This window comes from Paroedura picta, chromosome 12, assembly GCF_049243985.1.
Source record: "Paroedura picta isolate Pp20150507F chromosome 12, Ppicta_v3.0, whole genome shotgun sequence".
Taxonomy (NCBI): Eukaryota; Metazoa; Chordata; class Lepidosauria; order Squamata; family Gekkonidae; genus Paroedura; species Paroedura picta.
In genome coordinates, this window is record NC_135380.1 from 41,844,001 (window position 1) to 41,869,154 (window position 25,154).

General features: G+C 48.4%; 1 protein-coding gene across 3 annotated transcripts in view; it reads right to left on the reverse strand.

Moving 5' to 3' along the window:
* Window positions 1–13,050: 13,050 nt before the first annotated feature.
* Window positions 13,051–25,154, reverse strand: part of FAM78A (family with sequence similarity 78 member A) — a 42,982-nt gene continuing 30,878 nt past the window's right edge. For all 3 annotated transcript variants that reach the window (XM_077305648.1, XM_077305647.1, XM_077305646.1), the window contains exon 3: window positions 13,051–13,967. In XM_077305648.1, the coding sequence (XP_077161763.1) occupies window positions 13,439–13,967 (529 nt within the window). In that variant the 3' untranslated portion in view covers window positions 13,051–13,438. The remainder of the gene's footprint in view (window positions 13,968–25,154) is intronic.

The following is a 25,154-nucleotide window of genomic DNA, read 5'->3' on the forward strand; positions in this document are numbered from 1 at the left end:
ACACAGGACCTTGCGTCCGTCCTGTCTCTCTCAGAAGAAGAAGAAGAAGAAGAAGAAGAAGAAGAAGAAGAAGAAGAAGAAGAAGAAGAAGAAGAAGAAGAAGAGTTGGTTCTTATATGCCACTTTTCCCTACCCGAAGGAGTCTCAAAGCAGCTTACAGTCACCTTCCCTTTCCTCTCCCCACAACAGACACCCTGTGAGGGAGGTGAGGCTGAGAGAGCCCTGATATTTCTTCTCAGTCAGAACAGTTTTATCAGTGCCATGGGGAGCCCAAGGTCACCCAGCTGGTTGCATGTAGGGGAGTGCAGAATCGAACCCGGCATGCCAGATTAGAAGTCCGCACTCCTAACCACTACACCAAACTGGCTACACCAAGCAGCCAAGGGTACACAGCTATTCTTATATGCCAGCCAAGGTAGCAAGACTGTCCTTCCTCACCCCCTGAAATCATCTCCCATCACACAGATTTCTTTCTCCCTAGACTCAGGTGCAAATAGTTTTGCAAACTTCCCGAGAAGTAGGAATTGGGGTTTGTGCGCTTTGCCCACCGAAGTGCACAACCCTAGTAGGAATGTTCTTGAACATTCCTCACCCCCAGCACAGCCACTGAGTGTCTGGCTAGGAAGGGACTGTTTCAGAAATGTGAAGCTAGAGGTCTCACAACCAATGTTTTTTTTTTTTTTAGTCTCCAAGCTGGTGTTAACTTCTGGGCTGTATCTTCGACTGGATTTACTTATTTGTTTGCGTGTTTTGGGAAGGGAGAGGGTTCATTTAAAACCCTGCACATCAGTAAGCCCTGTATTTTAATTAAAGGTTTTGTATGTTAGGCTCAAGAAGTGGTCTAAACTGAATAAAATGAAGTTCAATAGGGACAAATGTAAAGTTCTGCATTTAGGTAGGAAAAACCACATACACCAATAAATAATTGGCATAACCCCACCCCCATTACATGCATGCACACATGCATGCACGCATGTATGCACCTGCACAGGCCTTCAGTTTCTGATCAGTCAATCAATCTCGGTGATCGGTGTTCCAGTCAGCATTTGGAATTAATCAAGAGCTGATTGTTTTCAAAGAGCTACATCAGTGTCTACAGAACCCGCAGACTTCGTAGGGACCACCAAGCTCCCTTATTCTAACTCAGCCTTTCTCAACTTTTTTACCATAAAGAAACTCCTGAAACATTTTTCAGGCTTTGAGAAACGCAGAAGTGGAGTGATCATGCAGAATATGGATGGGTAACATAGCTGTGGACACGCCCACCTGGGACCTCTCCCCTTCCCACCCCCTCCAGGCACATAACTGGCCATTTTGGGAGGCGGAAAAGTTTAACAAATTAACAAAATACACAAAAATTAATTAACTCCCACTTTTCAGGAAACCCTTCCAAAGCTGCCAAGAAACCCCCGGTTTTCACAAAACCCTGGGAGAGAAAACCTGTTCTCAGTGGAACTTTTTCACCCATTATATTCAGGCTTGTATGTCTGGCAATGGGTCTCCTTGACCTGAGGCAGAGAAGGATCTTTCCTTGCCTTTCCAGACGCTGTAACCAGGAGACAAGGGGGGGGGGAAAGAACCTGGGAATTCCACACAAACACCACCGGGCTGTACCCCTGAGGGGAGGTCCCTTTCTAAAATTTCTGTCAAGCTACCTGCTCAAAAGTGATGGGCATTCGTTGTTTTTTGTTTTGTTTCCACTAGAGCAGGGGTAGTCAAACTGCGGCCCTCCAGATGTCCATGGACTACAATTCCCAGGGCTCCTGGGAATTGTAGTCCATGGACATCTGGAGGGCCGCAGTTTGACTACCCCTGCTCTAGAGGCTTTCCTTTGTGCAATATAGCGAATACAGCTGCAAGAAGAAATGTGTTGGTGGTTATTTGACTATGCCTGGCCAAGCCAATGGGTCTTTTGTCCTGGCAAGGAGAGGAAAAGTCAGTAGAAACATGGAAGCCACCTAGACCAGTCCATCTAAAAGGGTTTGACATTATCTTACTAGAGATTTTTATTGGAGTTCTCCGGTCCTCTCCCTTCAGTTATAAATAGAAGTGGACTCCTCTAAGGTTGCTGACCCCGGAATACTTTGCATTAATCTACCAGAGAGGGGACACATGACACCTCGGAGAAATGGGTTCCGGGCAACTCTGCTCTCCTAGATAACAACGGAACGCTCTCTGACTGCCTGGTCTGCTCAGATATGTTATTAATTGTATGGAGGGTAGAGTGGAATGGGGGCCTTGATATCCTTCAGAACTCCCCTCCATATGACAGAGATCTGACCCCCTGTAGAATATGACCGCTTGAGAGGGTGGTATAGCATTATACTCCATGGAGGGTTCTCTTCTTCCAAAGTTCCACCTTCCTCAAGACTTCACCCCCAAATCTCCTGGAATTTCCCAGCCTGGACTTGGCACCCCCAGGGGGCAGAACTGATCTGTGTCATTTTTATCGCCTCCCCCCAGCCAAATCTGTCACACAATTAAATCATATTTTTTAAATACCAGCTGTTTATATCTAATTTTAGCATTTATATCACACCTCAATTAGGGTTGTATGCTTCGGCGGCCAAAGCACACAATCCTAACCTCGATGTTTATGGGGGACCCTGGCAACTGAACCCATTAAATATCCTTTTTGTCACGTATGACATCTTTAAGAATCATAGAATCATAGAGTTGGAAGGGGCCATACAGGCCATCTAGTCCAACCCCCTGCTCAACGCAGGATCAGCCCAAAGCATCCTAAAGCATCCAAGAAAAGTGTGTATCCAACCTTTGCTTGAAGACTGACAGTGAGGGGGAGCTCACCACCTCCTTAGGTGTGTGAGAATCTTTATTTTTGAATTAAAGATTAGGAGTTCAGTTCTGAAAGAAAAACAAATCTGGTGAGCTGAGTTTGATTCCCTGCTCTTCCACATGCAGCCAGCTTGGGTGATCTTGGGCTAGTCGCAGTCCAGTTAGAAGCTGTTCTGACCGAGGAGTAATCTCAGGGCTCTCTCAGCCTCACCCACCTCACAGGATGCCTGTTGTGGGGAGAGGAAAGGAAGGTGATTGGAAGCCACTTTGAGACTCCTTCGGGTAGAGAAAAGCAGGGCATAAAAACTTCTTCTTAGTTTGCTTAGTTTAATTGGTTTAATACAGGGGTAGTCAAACTGTGGCCCTCCAGATGTCCATGGACTACAATTCCCATGAGCCCCTGCCTGGCAGGAGCTCATGGGAATTGTAGTCCATGGACATCTGGAGGGCCACAGTTTGACTACCCCTGGTTTAATAGATTTTACATGTGGGGCTAAGACTGAGGACTTTTCGTGATTTTAACTGTAAATAAATAGATGTATTTTCATTATCATATTTCTATTGTCTTAGAAATGTATAGCACCAAGCCACATGTGCATATTCTTTTAACATTTTTGGTTCCTTGATTCATTTTGGGGGTTAAGTTCTCTCTTGTCTTTTATTTCACGTAATTTTGCCCCACTTTCAAATTCTATACCATGCATTTATGCACAGTCATGCACTATGCATAACCCTTTGCATAAATCACCCCAACCTAAACAGCACAGGTCAAAAATTATTAAAGGCAAAATTCAATGTAGAATTACAAATCATTACCTCTGGTTTGTTATTATGGCCATCAACAGGAAGCATTAGAAAATATTAGCTTTGTCATGATGCTACTCAACCGAAATTCTTCCCGGGAGGCTCTACCACAATCAGTCTCTTCCAATTAATTTTTCAAGTCTGATTATGTGCCATTTTATTCACTACAAGGCTAATTGCTTTGCTTACTAATCATTTCAGCGGGGGGAAACCTGGGTCTTTTATCCATCTGCTTGTTTTGAGCAAGAATAATGTTTCCACATTTCTTCATAGCTGTCTGAGGAGGCAGAATTTGAACCCGTAACTTCATGACTTAGAGACCCTGTTTAGGAGTATGAAACTGCCCAGGGCCATAGAGACCACTACAGGTAGAAAGTGTGCGAGTCCGCATCCCGTAATAAAAAGATAGATCTTGGTTTACATTTATAAACACATTCTTCTACAAATGCGGTTTTATCCATCTTTCTCTCTCCTCGTTGAAGTCTGAACATTCAAAAACTAGGTGAGCCAATGTACCTCTCTATCCTGCATTACAAAAACAACTCCTCCTCCTCCAAGGGCCGCATGGCAGGGTAGGGCAGGCAGCTGCCTACCTGCCTTGTCGGCAGCCAGCCGTGAAATGGCAGCTGGCAGCCTAAGGCGGGCCAGGTTGGGGGGTGGGCGTGTCAGGAGGCAGGCTTACAAGTGGAGGGTCCAATCGGCTCGCACTTTGCCAATCGTAGGCCCCCCTCATCCCGGGCCAAGCCCTCCCACACAGGCCTTAGGCTTTTATTTATACCGCTCCCGCGGAGCGGTGTAAAGATAAATTAACTCCCACCCATTCAGGAAAACCTTCCAGGAAAACCTTCAAGAAACCAGAGTTTTCATGAAAACCTGGTTGAGAAAGCCAACTAAACCGCCTCTCCCTAACAATAATTCAAAACCTTTCAGAGTTTGGAAGGACCTATACTGGTGGATGGGTTCTCAGGCAAGGAGGCCAGTGTCATGATGTTTATACCTGCCTTCACCCATCGGTAGGCCTGGAGGCACACCTTGATGGCATTTTACTTTCACCTGCATAAACAGATAAGACTGCCAGCTGTGGGTTAGATACCTGGCGACTTTGGAGGTGGAGCGGGAGTGGGTGGGATTTGAGGCGGGGAGGGGACCTCAGTGAAGTCCCCCCTCCAAAGCAGCCATTCTTTCCAGGGGAACTGATCTCTGTTGCCGGGAGATGAGCTGTAAAACCAGGGGATCCCACCTAAGCACTCTTATCCCTTTCCAGAAGTGACCTGGGCAGAGCTTTGGAATGAGTGAAGAAGCATCTTTGTTACACACCCAGGGAAATGCTGATTGCCACTTAGACATCGGGAGGCAAATTTCTTCCAGGCCAGACTGGCCAGGGATTCTGGTGTGGGGGGGGCATAATGTGGACATGGAACAGGGGCCACTGTGGGTGGACAGGAAGTTTCCTGCATTCTGCAGTGGGTTGGACTAGATGACCTTGGAGGTCTCTTCCCACTTTATGACTCTATGATGATTTCAAGTCCTCTGTTGGCGGGGTGAGGGAGCAGCGAGGCTTCCTGTTTTCCTGCCCTCCTTTGCCTTGTGCTCTGGTGTTCAGCAGGAGCCGCTGCTATCTGTTGCCTGTCAACAGCTGCAAAGAGGGAGGTGTGAGATCCTGGCCCCGGCTGCCTGCCGCTGGTGTGAGGCCTTGGTGGCTTTATAAATAGTCGCTCGTTCAGACAAGGATCTCGGGCCTGGGATTCCATGCATTGTTCTCAAACCTTTGGCAAGTGGCTCAGAGAGAATTGCCAGACCTTCTGCAGTGGAGTTCCCAGGGGCCAGGCTGAAACTTCACTGCTGAGGCATCCAGGTTGGGTTGCCAGTCTCCAGCTGGAGCCTGGAGATCTCCCCGAATCACAACTGGTCTCCAGACTGCATGGATTGTGTTGCCCTTGGAGAGAAGGGCGACTCTGGAGAGCGGCCTCTATGGCATTGTGCCCCCCTTCCCTTCCCCAAAGACTGTCCTCCCCTGGCTCCACCCCCAAATCTCCAGGAATTTCTCAGCCCAGAGTTGGCGACCCTAGCTCCAGGTTCAACTCTTTCTCCTGTCAACAAACCTCAAACCAGTTGTCCAAGTTTGAATACGCAGAAAGAGCCGAGCAAGAATTAAATCGTTTCATGAAAAGAAACAACTATATACAGAAAGAGGAGAGGAGAGACATTATTGTCTAGCTCGTTGTTTCTGCAGTCATTTTTCTGTTCAGCAACTGCTCTGGAGGCAAGCAGGGAGGAAGTGCACCCAGGCAAGCAGGAAGTCCCCTGTTGAGCCAATCAGGGTACAGGAGGAGAGGATGTTTTCATTTAATTTATTTCATTCTTAAATTTGTAGCCTGCCACTTCCGCAAGCAGCTCATGAAAATCGTGAAAAGGTTCCCATTCTAACTGTGCAAAATTCACATCTCCGCCAATGCCTCCTGCAGGACACTCTTCACATGCTTCTGAAACATGACCACTGCAGATTACAGGTGTGCACAGTGGCATCCGAATTGGCTGTTCCAGGCCCACGCAGCCAGCGCTGCGCCACGGGGGGGGGGGGGACAGGAGGCGCCCGTATCAGCCTGGAATGGCAGATTTGAAGGCCGCCACGCACAACCCTACGCAGATCTTGATGTTAAAAACAAACAAACAAAAACACCCATGTCTTACAGACCAATGTGATGATATAGAATCATAGAATCATAGCGTTGGAAGGGAGCTCTTGGTTCATCTAATCCAACCTCCTGCACTATGCAGGACACTCACAACCCTATCGCTCATCCACTGTAACCTGCCACCTCCTTAAGCCTTCACAGAAGCAGCCTGTCAGATGGCTCTCCAGCCTCTGTTTAAACATTTCCAAAGATGGAGAACCCACCACCTCCCGAGGAAGCCTGTTCCACTGAGAAACCGCTTTGGCAGGAACTTTTTCCAGATGTTTAGACAGAATTTCTTTTGCATTAATTTAATCCCATTGGTTCTGGTCTGTCTCTCCAGGGCAAGAGAGAACAACTCTGCTCCATCCTCTACATCAGTGTTCCCCAACCCCCGGTCTGTAGATCAGTCCCAGTCCGTAGATCAGTCGGTACCAGGCCGCAGCTCCTACTCATCCTCCTCCCCGCCTGCTGCCTCGGGAGCTGCCCTGCCACTCTGCTGCCGGCTTACCTTTGGTGCTCTCCAGCAGCTGCCATGGCTGGGGCTCCTCCTCAGTGTGGCACTGCGCAGCTGCTGCTGGCAGCGCCCCCCAGCAGGTGCCGGGAAGTCAGGAGCGCCAGCAGGAAATAAAGTGGAGTAGGGGCTCAGGCGGCGGCGATGTCCCTCGGCAAAAGACTACAACCCCCCCCCCCGGGACTCAGTAAAATTGTCAAGCATTGACTGGTCCCTGATGATAAAAAGGTTGGGGACAACTACTCTACATGGCACCCTTTTAAATACTTGAAGATGGCTATCAGATCCCCTCTCAGTCATCTCCTCTCCAAGCGAAACAGACCAAGCTCCCCCAGCCTTTCTTCATACGTCTTGGTCTCCAAACCCCTCACCATCTTTGTTGCCCTCCTCTGGACACGCTCCAGTTTGTCAACATCCCTCTTCAACTGGGGTGCCCAAAACTGAACACAGGACTCCTTCCTTCCTTCCTTCCTTCCCCTGTTGTGATACGTTTTTGCCACAATGAGCACTATTTCCCCCACAAGAGAAGACTGAAGAGAAATAGGAGGGCTGAAATCCTTAACTCCTATTTCTCACCAATCTTGAGGTAATGTAGTTGTTGGGGTGAGCAACTCACCATCAGAGGATGCTACATGAAATGTGTCTTGGTGTTATCTCCTTGGATGGGATGCCTCTCTTTGTCCTAACCTGGGAGGTGCCCTCTGATCTCTCCCCTCCCTTTGTCCCCTCACTCGCTGCACATGGCCTTCCATGGAGATTCATGTCTCTGCAGGTCTCTCTTGTAGATACAATACCCCCACACTTCCACACAGATTATGTCCAACAAGCTGTCCGTTTGTGATGGTGAAAGTCCTCTTTAGATGAAGCTTTTGTCCTCAACCTAAAAGTAATCTGTATCTATTTGAATAAATGTGTTTACGTTTTATGCTCTCTTTAAAAAAATAATTTAAAAAAGATTTTCATTAATAAAAGATAGCAGAATGAAAAAAGTCTTTGAAGAAACAAAACAAAACAAAATAATGCTAACAGTACCGTTTTCTGCAAGGGAATCTCTAATTGTCTTCCATTTCCTCCTCTATGTTCTAGTAGTCCAATCCCTTAAAACCTTTATATTCTCTTATTTAATTTAGTTTTCAAAGCCTTCAGTTAGTAAGTCATTGTCTGTTATAAAAATTCCAATAGAAGAAGAGGAATTGGTTCTTATATGCCACTTTTCTATACCCAACAGAGACTGATAGCTCTATCTGGAACTTCTTCTGCACATTTATCCAAAAACTCTGAATTATTTTTAACCTATTAGTTGTGGTCTGACCCTCTGGGGCAACAGAAAACAACTCTGCTCCACCTTCTACAAGACAGTCCTTCAAGTATTTGAAGACAGCCCTTCAAGTATTGTATCACCTCTTAGTCATCTTCTCTCCAATAGACCAAGCTCCCTCAACCTTTCCTCATACGACTTCGTCTCCAAACCCCTCACCATCTTTTTTGCCCTCCTCTGGACATGCTCCAGCTTGACTACATCTTTTTTCCTGCTGTGGTGCTCAAAACTGAACAGAGTATTCCCCATGAGGTCTGATCAGAGCTGAGTAAAGCAGTACCACCACCTCGTGTGACCTGGACACTATACTTTTTTTGATACAGTCCAAAACGATTGGTATAAAAATCACTTGGATACCCCTTGTGCCCAAGTTACTTAAAAAAATCAAATCACTCGAGACAATTCTCTCTGAAAACTCCGCTTTATTCATTTTTTTAAAAAAAGAGAGAACATGGGTGTTGCATTTTTAACACCTCTATTTATTTTTTACTGTCCAGACTTGGTACAACTTTGAGTATTTTTCACAGTATTTTTGCAAAGACCACGGACTGTGTTCTTATTGCTGCAATGCAAATCCAGGCACCTTTTGATGAGGAAGTAGTTCGAGGGGCCCATCCAATGCCCGCCTTTACCCCTCCATCCCATTTGTACCCTGGTGGGTGAAAGTGACCTCCCCTTCCTCATAGCAAACAACTCCCTTTCTACTGGCTCAACATGGGCTTTTGGGGTCAGGCAGCATGCCATCGGGTGCATTTAACTACAGCTGGCCACATCACAACCTGAAGCCCATGACTTTGATCACAGTGCAAGAGATGCGCATGTGTGCCGCTAACTTGAGACTATGGATGAGGCCCGGTTGCCTGTTGGCTTAGCCTGGCTGGGGCCAAAAACGGGCACCTTGCCATTTCAGCCAGTCTGTTTCAGCACCCCATTTCAGGATTCATGGGGCCCGTAGCACCATAGCCTGTTTAAGGATTCGAGGGCTCTAGCAGAGCACAACTGCCCCCTTCTCAGGGATAGTTGGGATTTTGGAAGCAATTGACCACTTCAATTTGCTGAGAACGTTTCTCGAACCTTGGCAGGATGTGCAAGTGAAATGCCTGAATATCTAAGGGGACCTTCACACTGATGTGGCCTCTGGTCCACATGCATGCTCAATGAGCACTGTACATGCTTGGTAACTAACAGAGCATGCATATTGCCCTTTTCTAATTCTTGCGTTTCACAAGCCGCATAAGTACGAAGACCCCCCTAGCAGTCACAGTGTGAAGGCCCCCTAACCATACAGCACTGCAGAGCCCGGGAACCGTGGGACCCACAGCACGTGCTACATGGATAAACTGCTTCTGGGCATCCCTTTCTTCTAGGAAACAGTTGCAGGAAGCTGCTGATTTCTCATGGAGATCGCTGAGGTTTTCCCTCTTGCGAGTTAACTCTGCTGGGTACACACAGAAGGTCCTGGGTGGGAGAACCACTATTAGCCTGGCTTCCTTGCCCATGCTTTTCGTACGGGGAATGTTATCTAAACGAGGACAAACCTAGCCCAGCAGAATTCCCTCTGGATTGTGTTCCTGCAGCCCAGGGGGCTACAGAGAACGGAACACATCCGGAGCATCAGGGCTCTCTGGCAATTGCTGGCACAGGCCAAAAATGTCAAAACTGGTGATAGCAGGGTGAAGGCAAGTTGAATTTGTCAAGGAATTCAGAGCAGCCGTTTTGAAGGGAAGGCAGGTCAAGCATGGCCGTGAGTCAAGATCAGGGGTAGTCAAACTGCAGCCCTCCAGATGTCAATGGACTACAATTCCCATGAGCCCCTGCCAGCATTCGCTGGCAGGGGCTCATGGGAATTGTAGTCCATGGATATCTGGAGGGCCGCAGTTTGACTACCCCTGGTCAAGGTAATCACACTGCTCTGCTATTCTGGTGCAGAAGTTCTCCTGATATCATTAACACACCAGCTCGTCTCCCTGCAATGGCTGGTCGGAGGGGATGCAAGAAAAGCTTCAGCGTTGGAACTGCACAGTCTAGAATGCCTTTCAAAACAGAGGAGACAGAGGTTCACAGTGATGTAGCATTGCAGAGCTGGGGGGGACTGCTGGTGTGCACTAGGGGGCTCCCCCCTGTTTAAAAGGCTCCCCCAGGGACCACTGAGTCTCAAAAGAAATCCCCATCATATCAGCCATATCAAAGATGTCCAAAATGGTGTGGGTGAAGACAACGGTCAGGGACGGGCTCCAGAATTGCCTCGCTGGTCTGAGCAGACTCCAGCATTCGGATACCAGAGGCCAGGGACAAAGGAGAAGGGGTGCCTGCTGCATGCTTGCCCAGCACACCCACTGCTGGAAACAGGAGACTGGGCTTTGAGTTTGTTGAACAACTGGGGGCCAGTGGCTCTGCACATCTTTCCGATGCCATCCTCTCTTCCAGGCAAAAATCTGCTCCATTCCTGCATCTCAGCAAGGCCTTGCGGCCCCTGATCTTACTACCTAGACCCAGCCTGATCCGGTTCTTGAACAGAGCTGCCAGACAGGGTTCAGCCCCAGAGCTCCCGCATGGATAGGGCAAAGCCCCTGTGCATGTTTCATGGAATGACAGTTTTGAGTAGTTTGCGAACTCTACCATAAGTAAGGCCTCTTGCGCCGGCCCTTTCCTTCCACTGCCTGTTTTCAGGCTGGATCAGACCCATCCATCCCAAGAGCAGCAGTCCAGAGAAACCCATTTTCTGAAAGGACATTAAGGAGGAGTCCATATTTGTCAAACCAGGAACAAAAAGTGATGTCCCCATCAGCCTTCTCTCCGAATGCTAGTCCCTGGTCGGATTAAAAGGAGGGTCCCATTCAGCTTTTGGGGGGATGTCCTCAACATAAAGTGCAGGGACGTTGAGATATATCTTGTTTTGTGCACCTTGCAGGGTCATTTGGTGCTCAAGAAATGGAACACCAGACGTGCAGAGGTGTAATTTCATAGGCCTGGTTACGGGTATTTGGCCGATTAAGGACTGGCTCCAGGGCTGAAAACAACACTGTAAGAATTACCGTCAGGTTGGATCCCTTCCTTGGTAGTATATTCTTAGGTGCTGGACTGGCTTGGTGGTGTATTAAAATGCATGGCTAGATTACAATTCTCCACATCCTGAAAGCCCTCCGAAAATAGGTTTGATAGGACAGAGCAGATGTGCAAAGTTTTCTGAGCTTCCACCTACACTTTCCAACTCTGATAGGAAACTCCCATTTTAACTCCATTTGTAAAAACTTCTGCCCTGTTTGCACGAGTCACTTTGATTGGGAGTGGACTACTTTTGTTCTTTTCTGTTTTGCCTCTACTGGGGTGGGGGGAATTATGGCTACCCTTTATTCCCTTGTATTAAAATATGAGGTGTCTAGGAAGTGAATTTTGAAATGGACCCACAAGGCAAAAGCAGGGTAAGCCACTTATAGATCCTTAGTGGTAAATTCAACACCAAATGAAAACCCACTGCAAAGAAACACCCATTTCAGTAACTGTCCAGTAGCAAAGTGCCACGGTGGACAAACACATATTCTAGACATCCAGAATACATTTTCCCATTTGAATTGAGTCTAATAAGTTTGAAGAAGGAAGGCAGGCCTCCCCCAGCTTCCCAATCCCAAATTACTCTGATTGGTATTCTTCACTGCCCCATAATTTTTAGGAAAGAAAAATGTTGTGTTTTGGTTTGTGTCAGAAAGAAACTAGTGCCTTCATATTAACACACATATACACACCTCTTTAAAAACATTTTTTTCTTTTGTCATTACATTGGCTTTGAAATGGGTCCTTCCATTCCGCACACGCTGGATAATGCGCTATCAATGTGCTTCCCTGCATGAAACAGGACCCATTTCACACACGCTGGATAATGCACTTCAGAAGTAGATTTTCCTGTTTCACAGAGGGAAATCTAGCTGCCAAAGCACCTTGAAAGTGCATTATCCAACATGTGCGGAATGGACCCAGGATAATCTATTTCCAAAGTGCTCTGAAACTGCATTATCCAATGTGTGCAGAAAAAAGTAAGTCGGGAAGGGGGGGGGCTGTTTCTCTTGAGTGACAAGAAGGCCTCCCAATCAAGAGGTCTGCTGAGGGAAATCTCCACTTTTACCTTAGGTGGGAAACCCCATGCCTGCTGGACAGCCATGAGCTGAAATGAGTCATGCTGGGAGGAAGGCCTGCAGCTGTCTTCCTTCTACCAGAAGTAAAAAAATCTGGGCAAAGGGAAAGCAGACGCCCATCCAAAGGACTGAAAACATACTGGTATCATCTAGCTCAATATATCGGGACGATTCCGTAACTTAATAGAACCTTTTTTGTTCTCCCAGGTAGACTCTTTCTGTCTTCTGCCCCTGCAGACAAGCAAAAATTCAGCAGGTGCAGCTTCTTCAGTCACTGTGTTTACAAAGTAAGCTGTACCAGGGGAGTTTTAGCTTGTGCAGTTGCATAACGCGGGATGGTGGCGTGGAAGCTAGCAAACCTAGAGCTGGCAGCGATAAGCGTGAGAATCCCTTGCGATCAGACCAAAGCATCTCACTTTCTAAGATCCAGCAAGGAGGAGAAGAATCTTGCTGGACTGCTTTCTTCCCCCCCCCCCAACCCCCCCTCCATTTAAATGCAGCTTAAGGCAAAAGTTTGGCAAAGCAAAGCAAAAAATCCACATAAGGCCTCGTGACTCAGGTATGCCATTTGGAACATTTCTCCATCAATTAGGAAAAAGAAGAGAGAGAGAGAGAAATAAAACCGCTGTCACAAACAAGAATAACCGACATTGTTGCTCCAGGATCTTCTCATTCCGTTCCCCTCCCCAAACCAATTGATTTCTCCCCCCCCCCTCCAGCTCCTAACTCAAAGACAATTTCCCACATTTCTCTCTCTGTCTCTGTCTCTGTCCCTGTCTCTCACACAAACACACTCGCACACACACAAACACACATGATCCAAGTGAAGTTAAACAAGATTAAACATCAAACAACCACCGAAGAAAGAAAAAGAAACTTTTACAGAGCTGGGAATAAGTGCGTTGTGTGTTCCCACCCTTTGAACTTCGAGGATGTCAGATGACGCCACCCCCCTCACGCCATTTACAATCAGAGGGGAGTCCTTCCTTGAATTTTCTGTAGCACAGTGAGATCCGTTCCGATGAGAGAAGGTAGAATGGTTGCATTTTGTTTGTTTTTTTCTTTTTGTCAAATGAATAAAAAGTGCATCTCTGTTTTTGCTTAAATATATGTTTTGTTAAATGCTAAGTGGTTTTTCTCCTCCTCTGTCCCCGCTTCCCCCCCCCCCAATTCTGTGCCATGGGGGACACTGGAGTTCTTATTACCGATACTTTGGAGGTATCACCACTAGGGGGGGCCCATCCGTGGGCCTCCACATAAGTACCTGGGCATCGTTGGCATTAGGTTTCACCAGGGCACTCGTTGGTATTGGCTCGTTCTTGTTGAGGATCTGGGGCTGCTCCTGGGCAGAGGGCTCCCGCAGCTTGGCACGCTGCCCCAGAGGTTTGCAGGGGGTCACTTCGATGCCCAGTTTCATGCGCCACTTGATTGTCTGCAGGGTGACCATCTCACTGGTCACCGTATTGGTGGCCACCAGCCAAGTGGTGAAGCTCTGATCCCGATGGATGTGGGTGAGCTTGGCCACGTTGCTCTCGCTCACCGGCACTGCCCACGTGACGCTGGGGTAGAAGTTGTCGTTCATGCTGACGCTGAACTTGGCTTCCTTCTTCGTGGGGCCGATGATGGTGCAGGTTTCCGTGGTGTTCCCGTACCATGGGTAGTTCACACCGTCCGAATCACTAATCGCTTGGATCCTGCCTTCCAGAAGATCCGGTAATTCCCAGCTGGACCTGTGTGGGAGAAGGAGAAAGGGGGTGGAGGGTGGGATTGCTTTTGTTGAAATTTGTGAATGCCATATACAAGGGTTGAGGACTAGGTTGAGCCGTCAGAAGGACTGGTGTTTGGAAGAAGAAATGGTTTTTTTGAGCTCTACTTTTGTCTACTGAAGAATCACAGAATTGGAAGGGACCTCCAGGGTCAGGGGTAGTCAACCTGCGGTCCTCCAGATGTCCATGGACTACAATTCCCATGAGCCCCTGCCAACATTTGCTGGCAGGGGCTCATGGGAATTGTTGTTCATGGACATCTGGAGGACCGCAGGTTGACTACCCCTGTCCAGGGTCATCTAGTTCCCCTGGAGAATGCAGGCAATTCACAACTACCTGCCCACCCACAGTGACTGCAATTCATAGAATCATAGAGTTAGAAGGGACCTCCTGGGTCATCTAGCCCAGCCTCCTGCACTTTGCAGGAAACTCACAACCTAGATGTCCAAATGATGCCCTCCTCAAGCCAGAATCCCTGGCCAGTTTCAAAATGGGTCACAATTGTCTTCCCTTCCCCTCGTCACAACAGACACCCTGTAAGGGAGGTGGGACTGAGAGAGCTCTGAGAAAACTGTGACTGGCCCAAGGCTTCAAGTGTCTCAGAGTGGCTTACAACCGCCACCCGTTCCTCTCCCCATAACAGACACCCTGTGAGGGAGGTGGGGCCAAGAGAGCCCCAAGAGAACTGTGTCTCACTCAATGTCACCCAGATAGCAGCAACTGGAAGAGGAGTGGGGAAGCAAGCCCGTTTCTCCAGATTAGTGGCCATAATTCTTAACCACGACACCATACAGGCTCTGAACCTGTGAATCAGTCCTGAAAATATATATATTTCCCCCTTCATCACCGTTGCTTCAATTATAGGCAAAGTTAGGCAGCCATACTCCATTCATCAACGAAGATTCCGTTAATCACAAAGCAGCCTTAGCAGACTGGATTTACAGAAAATATTAGGTGCAGAAAGGCAGGTTGACATAAGCCAAATTAGGAACCCTACCTCTGATCTAAGTACTTTCAATAGGATAACACAAGAACAATATATCACATTTTTAGAAAATTTTAACTTTAGAATAATTTTTATTCTTTTAAGATTCAATGTAATACCCCCGGCAGTTCTTGAGGCTAGATTTACTGGATCCTTCCAGAAAAACTGTAAATGTGAAACAGGAACCCCAGAATCTTCAGAACATGTTTTCTTTAATTGCAGGCTCTGCCATAATATAAGAAAAACTCTTATTGATTCCATTCTTGCTTCTGAATTTGACTGAAGTAGAAGGAACCTTCTTTCAATTATGTTAGCTGATAACAATCAGAACCTGACAAGGAAGGTTGCCGGATGGCTGGTCTATCAAATTAGGAAAGAGTTTAGGGAACACAGTTTGGGTTGCTTCTAATTTAATGACTCTTAATTATATAGTAATACATATATTTATTACCAACTTGGTATAGTGGTTAGGAGTGTGGACTTCTAATCTGGCAAGCCAGGTTTAATTCCCTGCTACCCCTCATGCAATCAGCTGGGTGACCTTGGGCTTGCCATGGCTCTGATAAAGCTGTTCTGACTGAACAGGAATATCAGGGCTCTCTCAGCCTCACCTACCTCACTCACAGGGGAGAGGAAAGGGAAGGTGATTGTAAGCCACTTTGAGACTCCTCTGGGTAGAGAAAAGCGACATATAAGAACCAACTCTTCTTCTTCTTCAGCAATATCAGGGCTCTCTCATCTTCAACTCCCTCACAGGGTGTCTGTTGTGGGGAGAAGAAGGGAAGGTGACTGTAAGCCGCTTTGAGACTCCCCTGGGTAGAGACAAGCGGAATCTAAGAACCAACTCTTCTTCCTCTTCTTCTGTGTGTGTTTTATCATAACTGGTAATATTGCAGTCCAGATTGTATTGCACAGTCTATTTCAGCGGTGGCCAAACTGTGGCTCTCCAAATATTCATGGACTACAATTCCCATGAGCCCCTGCCTGGGAGGGGGAGACCACACCACTTTTCAACAGCAGTGAACCCACCAGGGGAGAGACCCCAAGAGGAAATGGCCACCCTCTTTCTCTAACTGTAGCATTCCGGGAGGCCTCAGCAGCCATTGTGACTGCTGTCCCCTCTTGCACACAGACAAGCCTTCGATGGATCCAGGCACTTTTCTCTTAGCTTGCTTGTGAGTTTCGACCTCAGAGACTGCTCTGAGACCTGGCCCCAGGGGATCACAGGGTTACACAAGAGATTAACTGAGAGCCAAGAGTTTTGGGAAACCAGTAAAGGGGCAATTCCTTCCATCTGCGTCTTTCACCCCCATCCCGGTGCCTTGCAAACACACACAGGCCAAGAAAAGGCTGGAGGATTTGGGGACAAATTCCATCATGCCTCTTGAGGGGAGATGAACCCGAGATCAGCTCAGACAGGAGCCATGCGCTGCCCGTCACCTTCTGGTCTTTCTCTTGAACGTTTCACAAGGATCACTTGGGGATGCAGCCAAACGAATGTGTCATCTCTACCTGTGGCCCGAAAGGTTCGCACGCTGAGACGGTTCTCGGGGCATCTCAAGACAGGTGTGGGACAGCCGAGACGAAGACAGAAAACTGACACATCCACACGCCCGCACTCTATGGGCTTCTGTGATGCCACAATCACACCTCTCAAATGCAGCATGAGGTCCGGGGCCTGTCACAGCTTTTGGGTGCCCCTGAGCAGAGAGTTCTCAGAGAAGAGCGGGGATTTTGTACCCTGCTTACTACCTGAAGGAGTCTCAAAGTGGCTCTCAATCAACCACCTTCCCTTCCTCTCCCTGCAACAGACACCCTGTGAGGGCAGTGGGACTGAGAGAGCTCTGAGAGAACTGCTCTGCCAGAGGCCCAAGGTCACCCAGTGGGCAGCACGTAGAAGGAGGCACGGGGAATCAAACCTGGGTCTCCCAATCAGTGGCTGCCGCTCTGAGCCACTACACCAAGCTGGTTCTTGGTGGCATTGACAGGTCAGTCTACTGTAAGAGGAGACTGGGGTAAATCCAAGAGCAAGGGCTGGGGGCACCACGAGAGTAGAGCAGCTTGTGCTGGCGGTCAATTAATTAAAACACACACATGCCATTACGTTTGTCCTGAATTTGAGGGTATTACATTCAGAGCCAATATCTTTCACTTTACCCCTTCTACATGTTTAATGGGCTGATGTGAGCCATGGCTTAGTGGTAGAGCATCTTCTTGGCATGCTAGAACATCCCAGGTTCAATCCCCAGTATCTCCACTTAAAAAATCCATCAGTAGGTGATATGAAAATTGATTATTTGGATCAGAGGGTTGGAGACTCTTCACAAAGAAAGGCTTGTGGGAATCAGGAATGTTCAGCCTGCAGGAGAAGAGGCTGAGCAGGAATGTGATTCTTCTTTCTAAGTAGAAGAGTTTTTGCTTCCTTCTGTTTCCCACATCACAAAATTAACAAGACCCTTCCCTGCTGTGGGCTGTCAATGGATGTGGTCTTGGAGTGGAGTTCTGTGCTCAGAACCTAATTTCCAGGTATGTGCAGCAGCCCAATTTGGATCAGGACTGTGGCCCATGGTGAACATGGGCTTAAGCCCTCCTCCTTACAAGCAGAGGTCAAGAGAGTTGGGTCTGTGATGCTTGGAGGAGGGGTGACAGCATAACTGTGTTCAACTACGCAAAAGGTGGACAACAAGTTTACTGCAGCTTCAGAGTGCCCATGGATTACAATTACCATGAGCCACTGCCAGCATGCTGGCAGTGGCTGATGAGAATGGTAGTCCATGAACATCTGGAGAGCCACCGTTGAGAGTCAATGTGGTATAGTGGTTAAGAGCAGTGGCCTCTAATCTGGAGAACCAGATTAATTTCCCTCTCCTCTTCAGTCAACCACAGAACAGTTCTATTAGAGCTCTCAACTTCACCTGTTTCAGAGTGTCCGTTACAGGGAGAGGAAGGGCTTGTAAGCCCTCTGGGATTCCTTCAGGTAGTAAAAACAGGGGTTTAAACAAACCAGCTCTTCTTCTACATAGCCTTAACTTGGACAGGAGTTTGAAAAAGTCTGTAGAAACAGAAATTCACACGCTCTTATCAAAGGTATGAACACTTTCCCTATTTATCTATGCACCCAATATCTTGGCATTCAGAAACGTGGAGATTTTACTGGCGGGTTGTGGGTTTTTTCTTTGGGGGGAGGTGGTTGTCTATAGCAGCGGTCGGCAAGCTTCCGCTTGCCGTGGACCGCTGCTCCGGAGTGGGCAGAGAGGGCGGCCCGGGGGCCCGCGCACGCGCGGCAGCCCCAGCGCAAACACGCGTGCGCGGCAGTCTGCGCATGCGCGTTTGCGCCGCCGCCATGTTGGCGGCCGCGGCTTCCCTTCCCGGCCCCTCCGGGCCGCAAGCCGGCTGCTAAAGCTTCTCTTCCCTCCCCTCCCGAAGTGAGAAGCTTGCCAGGCCGCGAGCTAATCGGCCGCTTTGGTGGCCGATTTGCTCGCGGCCTGGCGAGCTTCTAGCTTCCGGGGGGGAGGGAAAAAGGAGCTGCGGCCTGGCGCCGAGGCATCCGCGGCCCAGCGCCGGGCCGCGGCCCGCGGGTTGGGGACCACTGGTCTATAGCATTGGTATTGTTATCATTCTTCTCTGTACTTAGTGGCACACGTAGATGCTGCACACACAAGCAAATGTTTTATCATCATCATCATTTCAATTTATTACCTGCCACTCCCAAATGGCTCGTGGCGGGTCACAAAGTCTGAATAAAATCCCCCATAAAACTCCCATTAAAACCCCAGACATAAAACACACAGGTCCATAATCACAAATCAAGGAAGGATACGGCGGGGGAAAAAAATTCAAACCACAATCGCCACCCCCCCAATAGATATCACATAGAGGGAGGAGGGGAGAGGGGGCAGATGGAGCCCATAGCCGCCATACACATTGCACTATCCTGGAAGGGGGGCCAAACAGATCCTCCTTGCTGTGCCGGCCTCAACCATAGGCCTGGTGGAAGAGCTCCGTTTTGCAGGCCCTGCAGAATACCGGAAGCTCCTGCAGGGCCCGCAAAACGGGTTTCTCCGGGAGCTCATTCCACCAGGTCGGGGCCAGGACCAAAAAGGCCCCAGCCCTAGTTGAGGCCAGGCAAGCTTCCCTGGGGCCAGCAATGACCAATAAATTAGTACCTACAGAGCATAAGGCCCTGCGGGGGGCATAGGGCAATAGGCCTACGTTCTCATCACGCTAGTGATTTTTATCCCTCCCCGCCATGGGATTGAGAACCAATAAAATATTCCTCTAGGGATCTCCAGGTGGGCAGGCAAGGGGAAGGGGGGGCTGTCCGCTCATTATCCTGAACGGCAGAAGAGCTGGTGACAGTTTCTGTCAGATGGGCATTTTTGTGGCCTTTGCTAGAACCAAGCAAACGGATAGCAGTGGGCAAGAGAAGGATTTGGGAGGCCAGGGCCACACACACCCCTACTCTCTCGTAAAGCCTTCACATTAACCCCGTCAGAAAACGGGAGAAGGTTGAGCACGGCCAAGGTAATTAGGCTAAAACACACTGCTTGCTCATTTAAAAAATTGCTACCGAAAAGATTAATAATAATCCTGATTTCCAGCCTTTTAAATCCTTACCTAATTTTCTTGCTTGGGCCCTGAATGTTCGGAGAGTTTGGAAAACTGTAACATATTGCTTGACGGGGGGGGGGGGCTGGATTTTTTTTTTTTTAAGCCATTTCTGGACAGGCCCAGGGGTGAGATTTTCAGTGACGGGGCAGAGCCTGGTGAGTGGAAAGACTTTAACCACCTCTTTGTTCAAACTACCTGATACTGAATAGCAGGTATAGCATCGGAGGCCAAAATACCAAATGGGCAGGAGAAACAGCTCAGGACTAGCAAGCCTGACTCCTGCCCCTCCCCTGGCAGCCTCAGAGCAACATTTAAGAGGGCGACCTTTTATTTTATGTCTTCCTTAAATTTGTGCTCTGCCCTGTCTGGATGACTCAGGGTGGATTATGACCTATTTGAAATTCCATAAAAAAAACATGAAGTACCGTCTAAAATCTGATCTGCATTAAAATTCCAGAATAATGTTTGCCCATCAAATCCTAGTCCGGGATTGGAGTCTGATGTATATTTCTTGAACCAAGGTGCGGTTGCAGATGCTGGCAGGGAGGTGTAGGACAGGGTTACTCAAACTGCAGCTCTCCAGATGTCCATGGACTACAATTACCATGAGCCCCTGCCAGCATTCGCTGGCAGGGGCTCATGGGAAATGTAGTCCATGGACATCTGCTGTAGTTTGACTACCCCTGGTGTAGGAGATCCAATGTCGTCTCTTCTTAGGTCTCCACCGCAGGCCTGGTGGAACAGCTCTGCTTTGCAAGTCCTGTGGAAGTGTCGTAGGTCCTGCAGAGTTCTGGTTTCCTTTGGCAGAACGTTTTGTCAGGCTGGGGCTGGGGCCAAAAGGGCCCTAGCTCCGGTTGAGGCCAATCTGATCTCTTTAGGGCCAGGGATCCTAAGTAGAGATTGGTAGCTGGACCTTAATGTCCTGGGGGAGGGGGGGATCATTCAAGGGAAAAATCCTAGCTCAGAGGTGTAGTCATGAGTTTGAACTACGTAACGACATGGCTGGAGGACCCATGATATGGCCACATGGTCTCCATTTGGTCCGTGCCAAGATGGGAAAATTCCTGGGATCTTGACAGCCAAAGAGCAGAATACCAATTCAATAAATAAGCAAGACCTCATCAAGGTGAGCTTCTGACATCTCCACTTCAAAGCCTCAGGCTGAGATGATGTCTGACTCAGCTCTTGGAGAGCTGCTGATGAAAACAGACAGTACAGGGTTGGAAAAACCTCAAGAGGGGAGAGACTTGCTGTAAGCACTGCCACGTGAATGCAAAACTATGATTCTCTTACTGCAGCCTGCATAGAAGAGGCATATTTGCATATTTTTAAAAAACGTTTTGCACAGAGACCTCTCAGCCCTCCTACCTTTTGAGGATCTGCAATTCCACTGCCAGCATGTTTTAGGGTACCCTTCACACGTGTGGAGGCCAAAAATGCTTTTTGTTTAAACACTGAGGCCCAGATTCTTGGGAAGCCAGATGCCGCTCCTCATCCCCAGAGCTCATCTGCATTTCTGGGCTCAGGATGGCCATGCAGTTAATTTACCAGATGTCAGTAACAAACCCTGGCTTGTTTGTTGCCTGGGAGCGGAAAGGGTATCCCCCCCTACCCCGGAAATGGTATCCCCCCCTACCCCTGTCTTTGGGACCAGGCAAATACACTTTGCGCCTGCAGACATCCCCAAGACACCTGCAACAAACCCCAGCAAGAATTCCTGTCTTGTGATTTGCAGAAACCCTCTGCATTCAGAACTAAGCCAGGGTTGATCAGCTACAGTTGAAAAACTCATTCCAATGTCTATATGAAGCCTGTGGTTGGATTCCACAGATCATTTAGCTAGCTGGCAGGGCCTCAGAAGAATTGTGGTCCATGGATATCCAGAGAGCATTAGTTTGGCCACCCCTGCACTAGCAGCACAGCTGTCCTCTGAAGACTCTTGCCCCAGCAGAGTAAGAAGAGCTGGGTATTTTGTATCCCACTTTTCACTGCCCAAAGCGGCTCACAATCACCTTCTCTTCCTCACCCTGCAACAGATAGCCTGTGATGTAGGTGAGGCTAAGAGAGCTCTGACAGAATTGTGACTCAACCAAAGTCACCTAGCTGGCTGCATTTGAAGGGGTAGTAAGGGAATTCAACCCAGTTCTCTGCTGCTCTTAACCACAACACTAAACTGGCTTTCATGAACCAGAGAAAAGGATCACATGGAAGAGGTTTCAGGAAGTGCCTACCAAAAATGTGTATTGGAGAACCTTATTTTGTGCCTGGCATTGTCTACCTGTGTGCTTGCTTCTTCATCTCCAAACAGCTCCCTCACTGTATGCATCTGTAAGGTTATCACAGGTCTCTGCTATACCAGGAGAAACCAGAGAAGAGTCAGCCTACAGATGGGGCAGAACTTCAGTGCACTGGCCAGAGATTCAGAATCATAGAATCTTAACACAGACCGCGGCGCCACAGGCGCCACAGGCGCCGCGGACTAAATAAAGCCGTAAGAGCTTAGGGGGAGAAGTTAGGGCGGGCTCTGTCCAGGATGAGGAAGGGTGCCGATTGGCCCCTTCCTCCGGACAGACCATCAGCCGGGCCAATCGGCAGGCGCGAAGTGCCTGCCGATTGGCCCGGCCGATTCCTGCCCTGCCGACAAGGGAGCAACTGCAAGCCCCGCGGAGCACCTCTCGCCGCGTCAGGCCGCCGGCTGCCGGGGGCTCCCTGCGGGGAAACGAGGACCCAGCGGCCGCGGATCTGGCGCCAGGGCCGCTGCCACCGCACCAGCCGCGCCAGCCGCCAACAACTTCACGCCGGTCAGCCTCCCCCACCCAGAGAAGCAACCCCATGTATCAGGTAAGTCCGTGCGGGGGGGGAACCCACGCTGCGGGGACGCTGTCTGGCCCACCTGGGCCCCACTCCAAGGGCCCTGGGACTCAGGGGGAGGGTGGCCTAGCACCCATTGTATTTCTTTATACAATGGGCTTTGCCCCTAGTCATAGAATAATAGAGTTGTAAGGATCCTTCTGGTCATGTAGTCCAGGGGTAGTCAACCTGTGGTCCTCCAGATGTCCATGGACTACAATTCCCAAATGCTGGCAGGGGCTCATGTGAATTGTAGTCCATGGACATTTGGAGGACCACAGGTTGACTACCCCTGATCTAGTCCAACCCGCGGCACTATGCAGGACACTCACATCCCTATCGCTCATCCACTGTCACCTGCCACCCCCTTGAGATAAGTTGGTGAGCTAAACTGGTGAGCTAAATTCTACAGCTTTTGCTCTGTTTAGTCCATAGGTTAAGCAATCCAAACCAGATTCAGCAGCATTTCTGCCCTAAACGTTGCAAACACCTGGGTTATATAGAATCTTTGACGCAGTTATTACAGTATAGAACTCAAGCAGTTCAAATACTGACTGGGGTTAATCTGCAGCAAACGCATCACCTCTCTCTTACTCCTTTCCAATCATTTCCCCGTCAGGGCAGTGGGGAGAACAGGGACTTTGTTCTTTAAGAGGATTGCTGCTTTAGCACACATTGGGATGGCCGGGGGTGGGGGTGGGGGTGGGAATCCACTGGATTTCTATCGTGCTGCCTGAAAAATTAATCTCTGAGATGAGGAAAAAGCCCTCTGGTTCTTAAGGTGACATTGCAGAGATTGTGCTTTGGAGTGGGTGCCACTCTCCCTACAATTTGATTTTCACCCTCCATCGCCCAGCGATGAACAATAATTTCCCATCACTTTATTGACACCCCTTGAGAAATGTGTCACTTGCAGATGGGTCTTGAGTCTGTCTCTCTGCCTAGATATCTTTAATAAAGGGACAGCACAGCTGGGCCAGACGCTAATCTCACACCCAGCTTTATTGGCTGGATCACAGGGCCAAGGGGGAGAAGGCGCCATGCCATACAGCCAGTGCCACACAGGCCAGTGTCCTGGGGCCTGTGTTGTTCAACATATTTATAAATGATTTGGATGAGGGATTAGAGGGGGTACTTATTAAATCCAAACATAAATAATGAATAAATTTGCAGACAATACTAAACTGGGAGGGGTAGCAAACACAACAGAAGACAGAATCAGAATACAGGATGATCTTGATAGGCTCGAGAAGTAGGCTAAACTGAATAAAATGAAGTTCAATAGGGACAAATGTAAAAGTCTAATTTAGGTAGGAAAAATCAAATGCATCATTATAGGATGGGGGAGACTTGTCTTGACAGTAGCATGTGCAAAAAGGATCTAGGAGTCTTAGTAGACCATACATTGAACATGGGTCAGCAATGTGACTCTGTAGCTAAAAAGGCAAATGGGATTTGGGGCTGTATCAGAGTGTTGTGCCCAGATCATGGGAGGTGCTTTACTCTGCTCTGGATCAGCCTCACTTGGAGTACTGTGTTCAGTTTTGGGCATCCCAGTTGAAGAGGGATGTAGACAAACTGAAGCGTGTCCAGAGGAGGGCAACAAAGATGGTGAGGGGTTTGGATACCAAGACGTGTGAGGAAAGGTTGGGGGAGGAGACGACTGAGAGGGGATCTGATAACCATCTTCAAGTACTTCAAAGGCTGCCATACAGAGGATGGAGCAGAGTTGTTCTCTCTTGCTCCAGAGGGATGGACCAGAACCAATGGGATGAAATTAATGCAAAAGAAATTCCATCTAAACATCCGGAAGAAGTTCCTGACAGAGCGGTTTCTCAGTGGATCAGGCTTCCTCGGGAGGTGGTGGGTTCTCCATCTTTGGAAATGTTTAAACTGGCTGGATAGCCATCAGACAGAGAGGCTGATTCTGTGAAGGTTTAAGGGGGTGGCAGGTGACAGTGGATCAGCGATAGGGTTGTGAGTGTCCTGCATAGTGCAGTGGGTTGGACTAGATGACCCAGGAGATCCCTTCCAACTCTATGATTCTATAAAGAAATTGCATAGCTGGATTGAGATGTTGAAATTTTTAATACTGGGCTGTATTTATAGTTTTAAGTTTTTTTTAAATATTTATGTTTGATGTTGAATGATTGCTGTATACCACTCTGAGACAAAAGTAAGAGTGGTATACAAATTAAATATTATAATTATAATAAGAATAAGAAGCAAGGTCGATCCTGCTCAGTTTCTGAGAAATTGTGAGGCTGAGCTAGCCTGGAGGGCAATTTGCAGCAGGACAGAGCTTTTGTGAATCTGCCAATTGACCTGAAGAAGTAACCCACAAAAGCTCCTCCCCTGCCATTAACTTTGTTAGCCTTTAAGGTGCTCCTGGACTCTTGCTCTTTTCTACTGCTACAGACAGACTGTCCAGGTGACCCACCTTGGTCTTTCTCACAGGCATGATAGAAGGCTGAGATGGGAAATACTGTAAGCCTGCTTGGATCCCCACTGCGCCTTCCTTGCTATTTCAAAAGGACAGTTTTTTTTTTCTTCTGGGCTGGGGAGAGAGGGGGTGGGGCTGCGAAGCCCCTGTTCACCTTCCCTCTCACATGTTAACTGACCTGGCCAGGAAGCAGGTACCTGGAATGGGGGGAGAGAGAGCTTCTTCTTCCCAGGATTCCAAGGTGAAGGAATTCCTGTGGAAG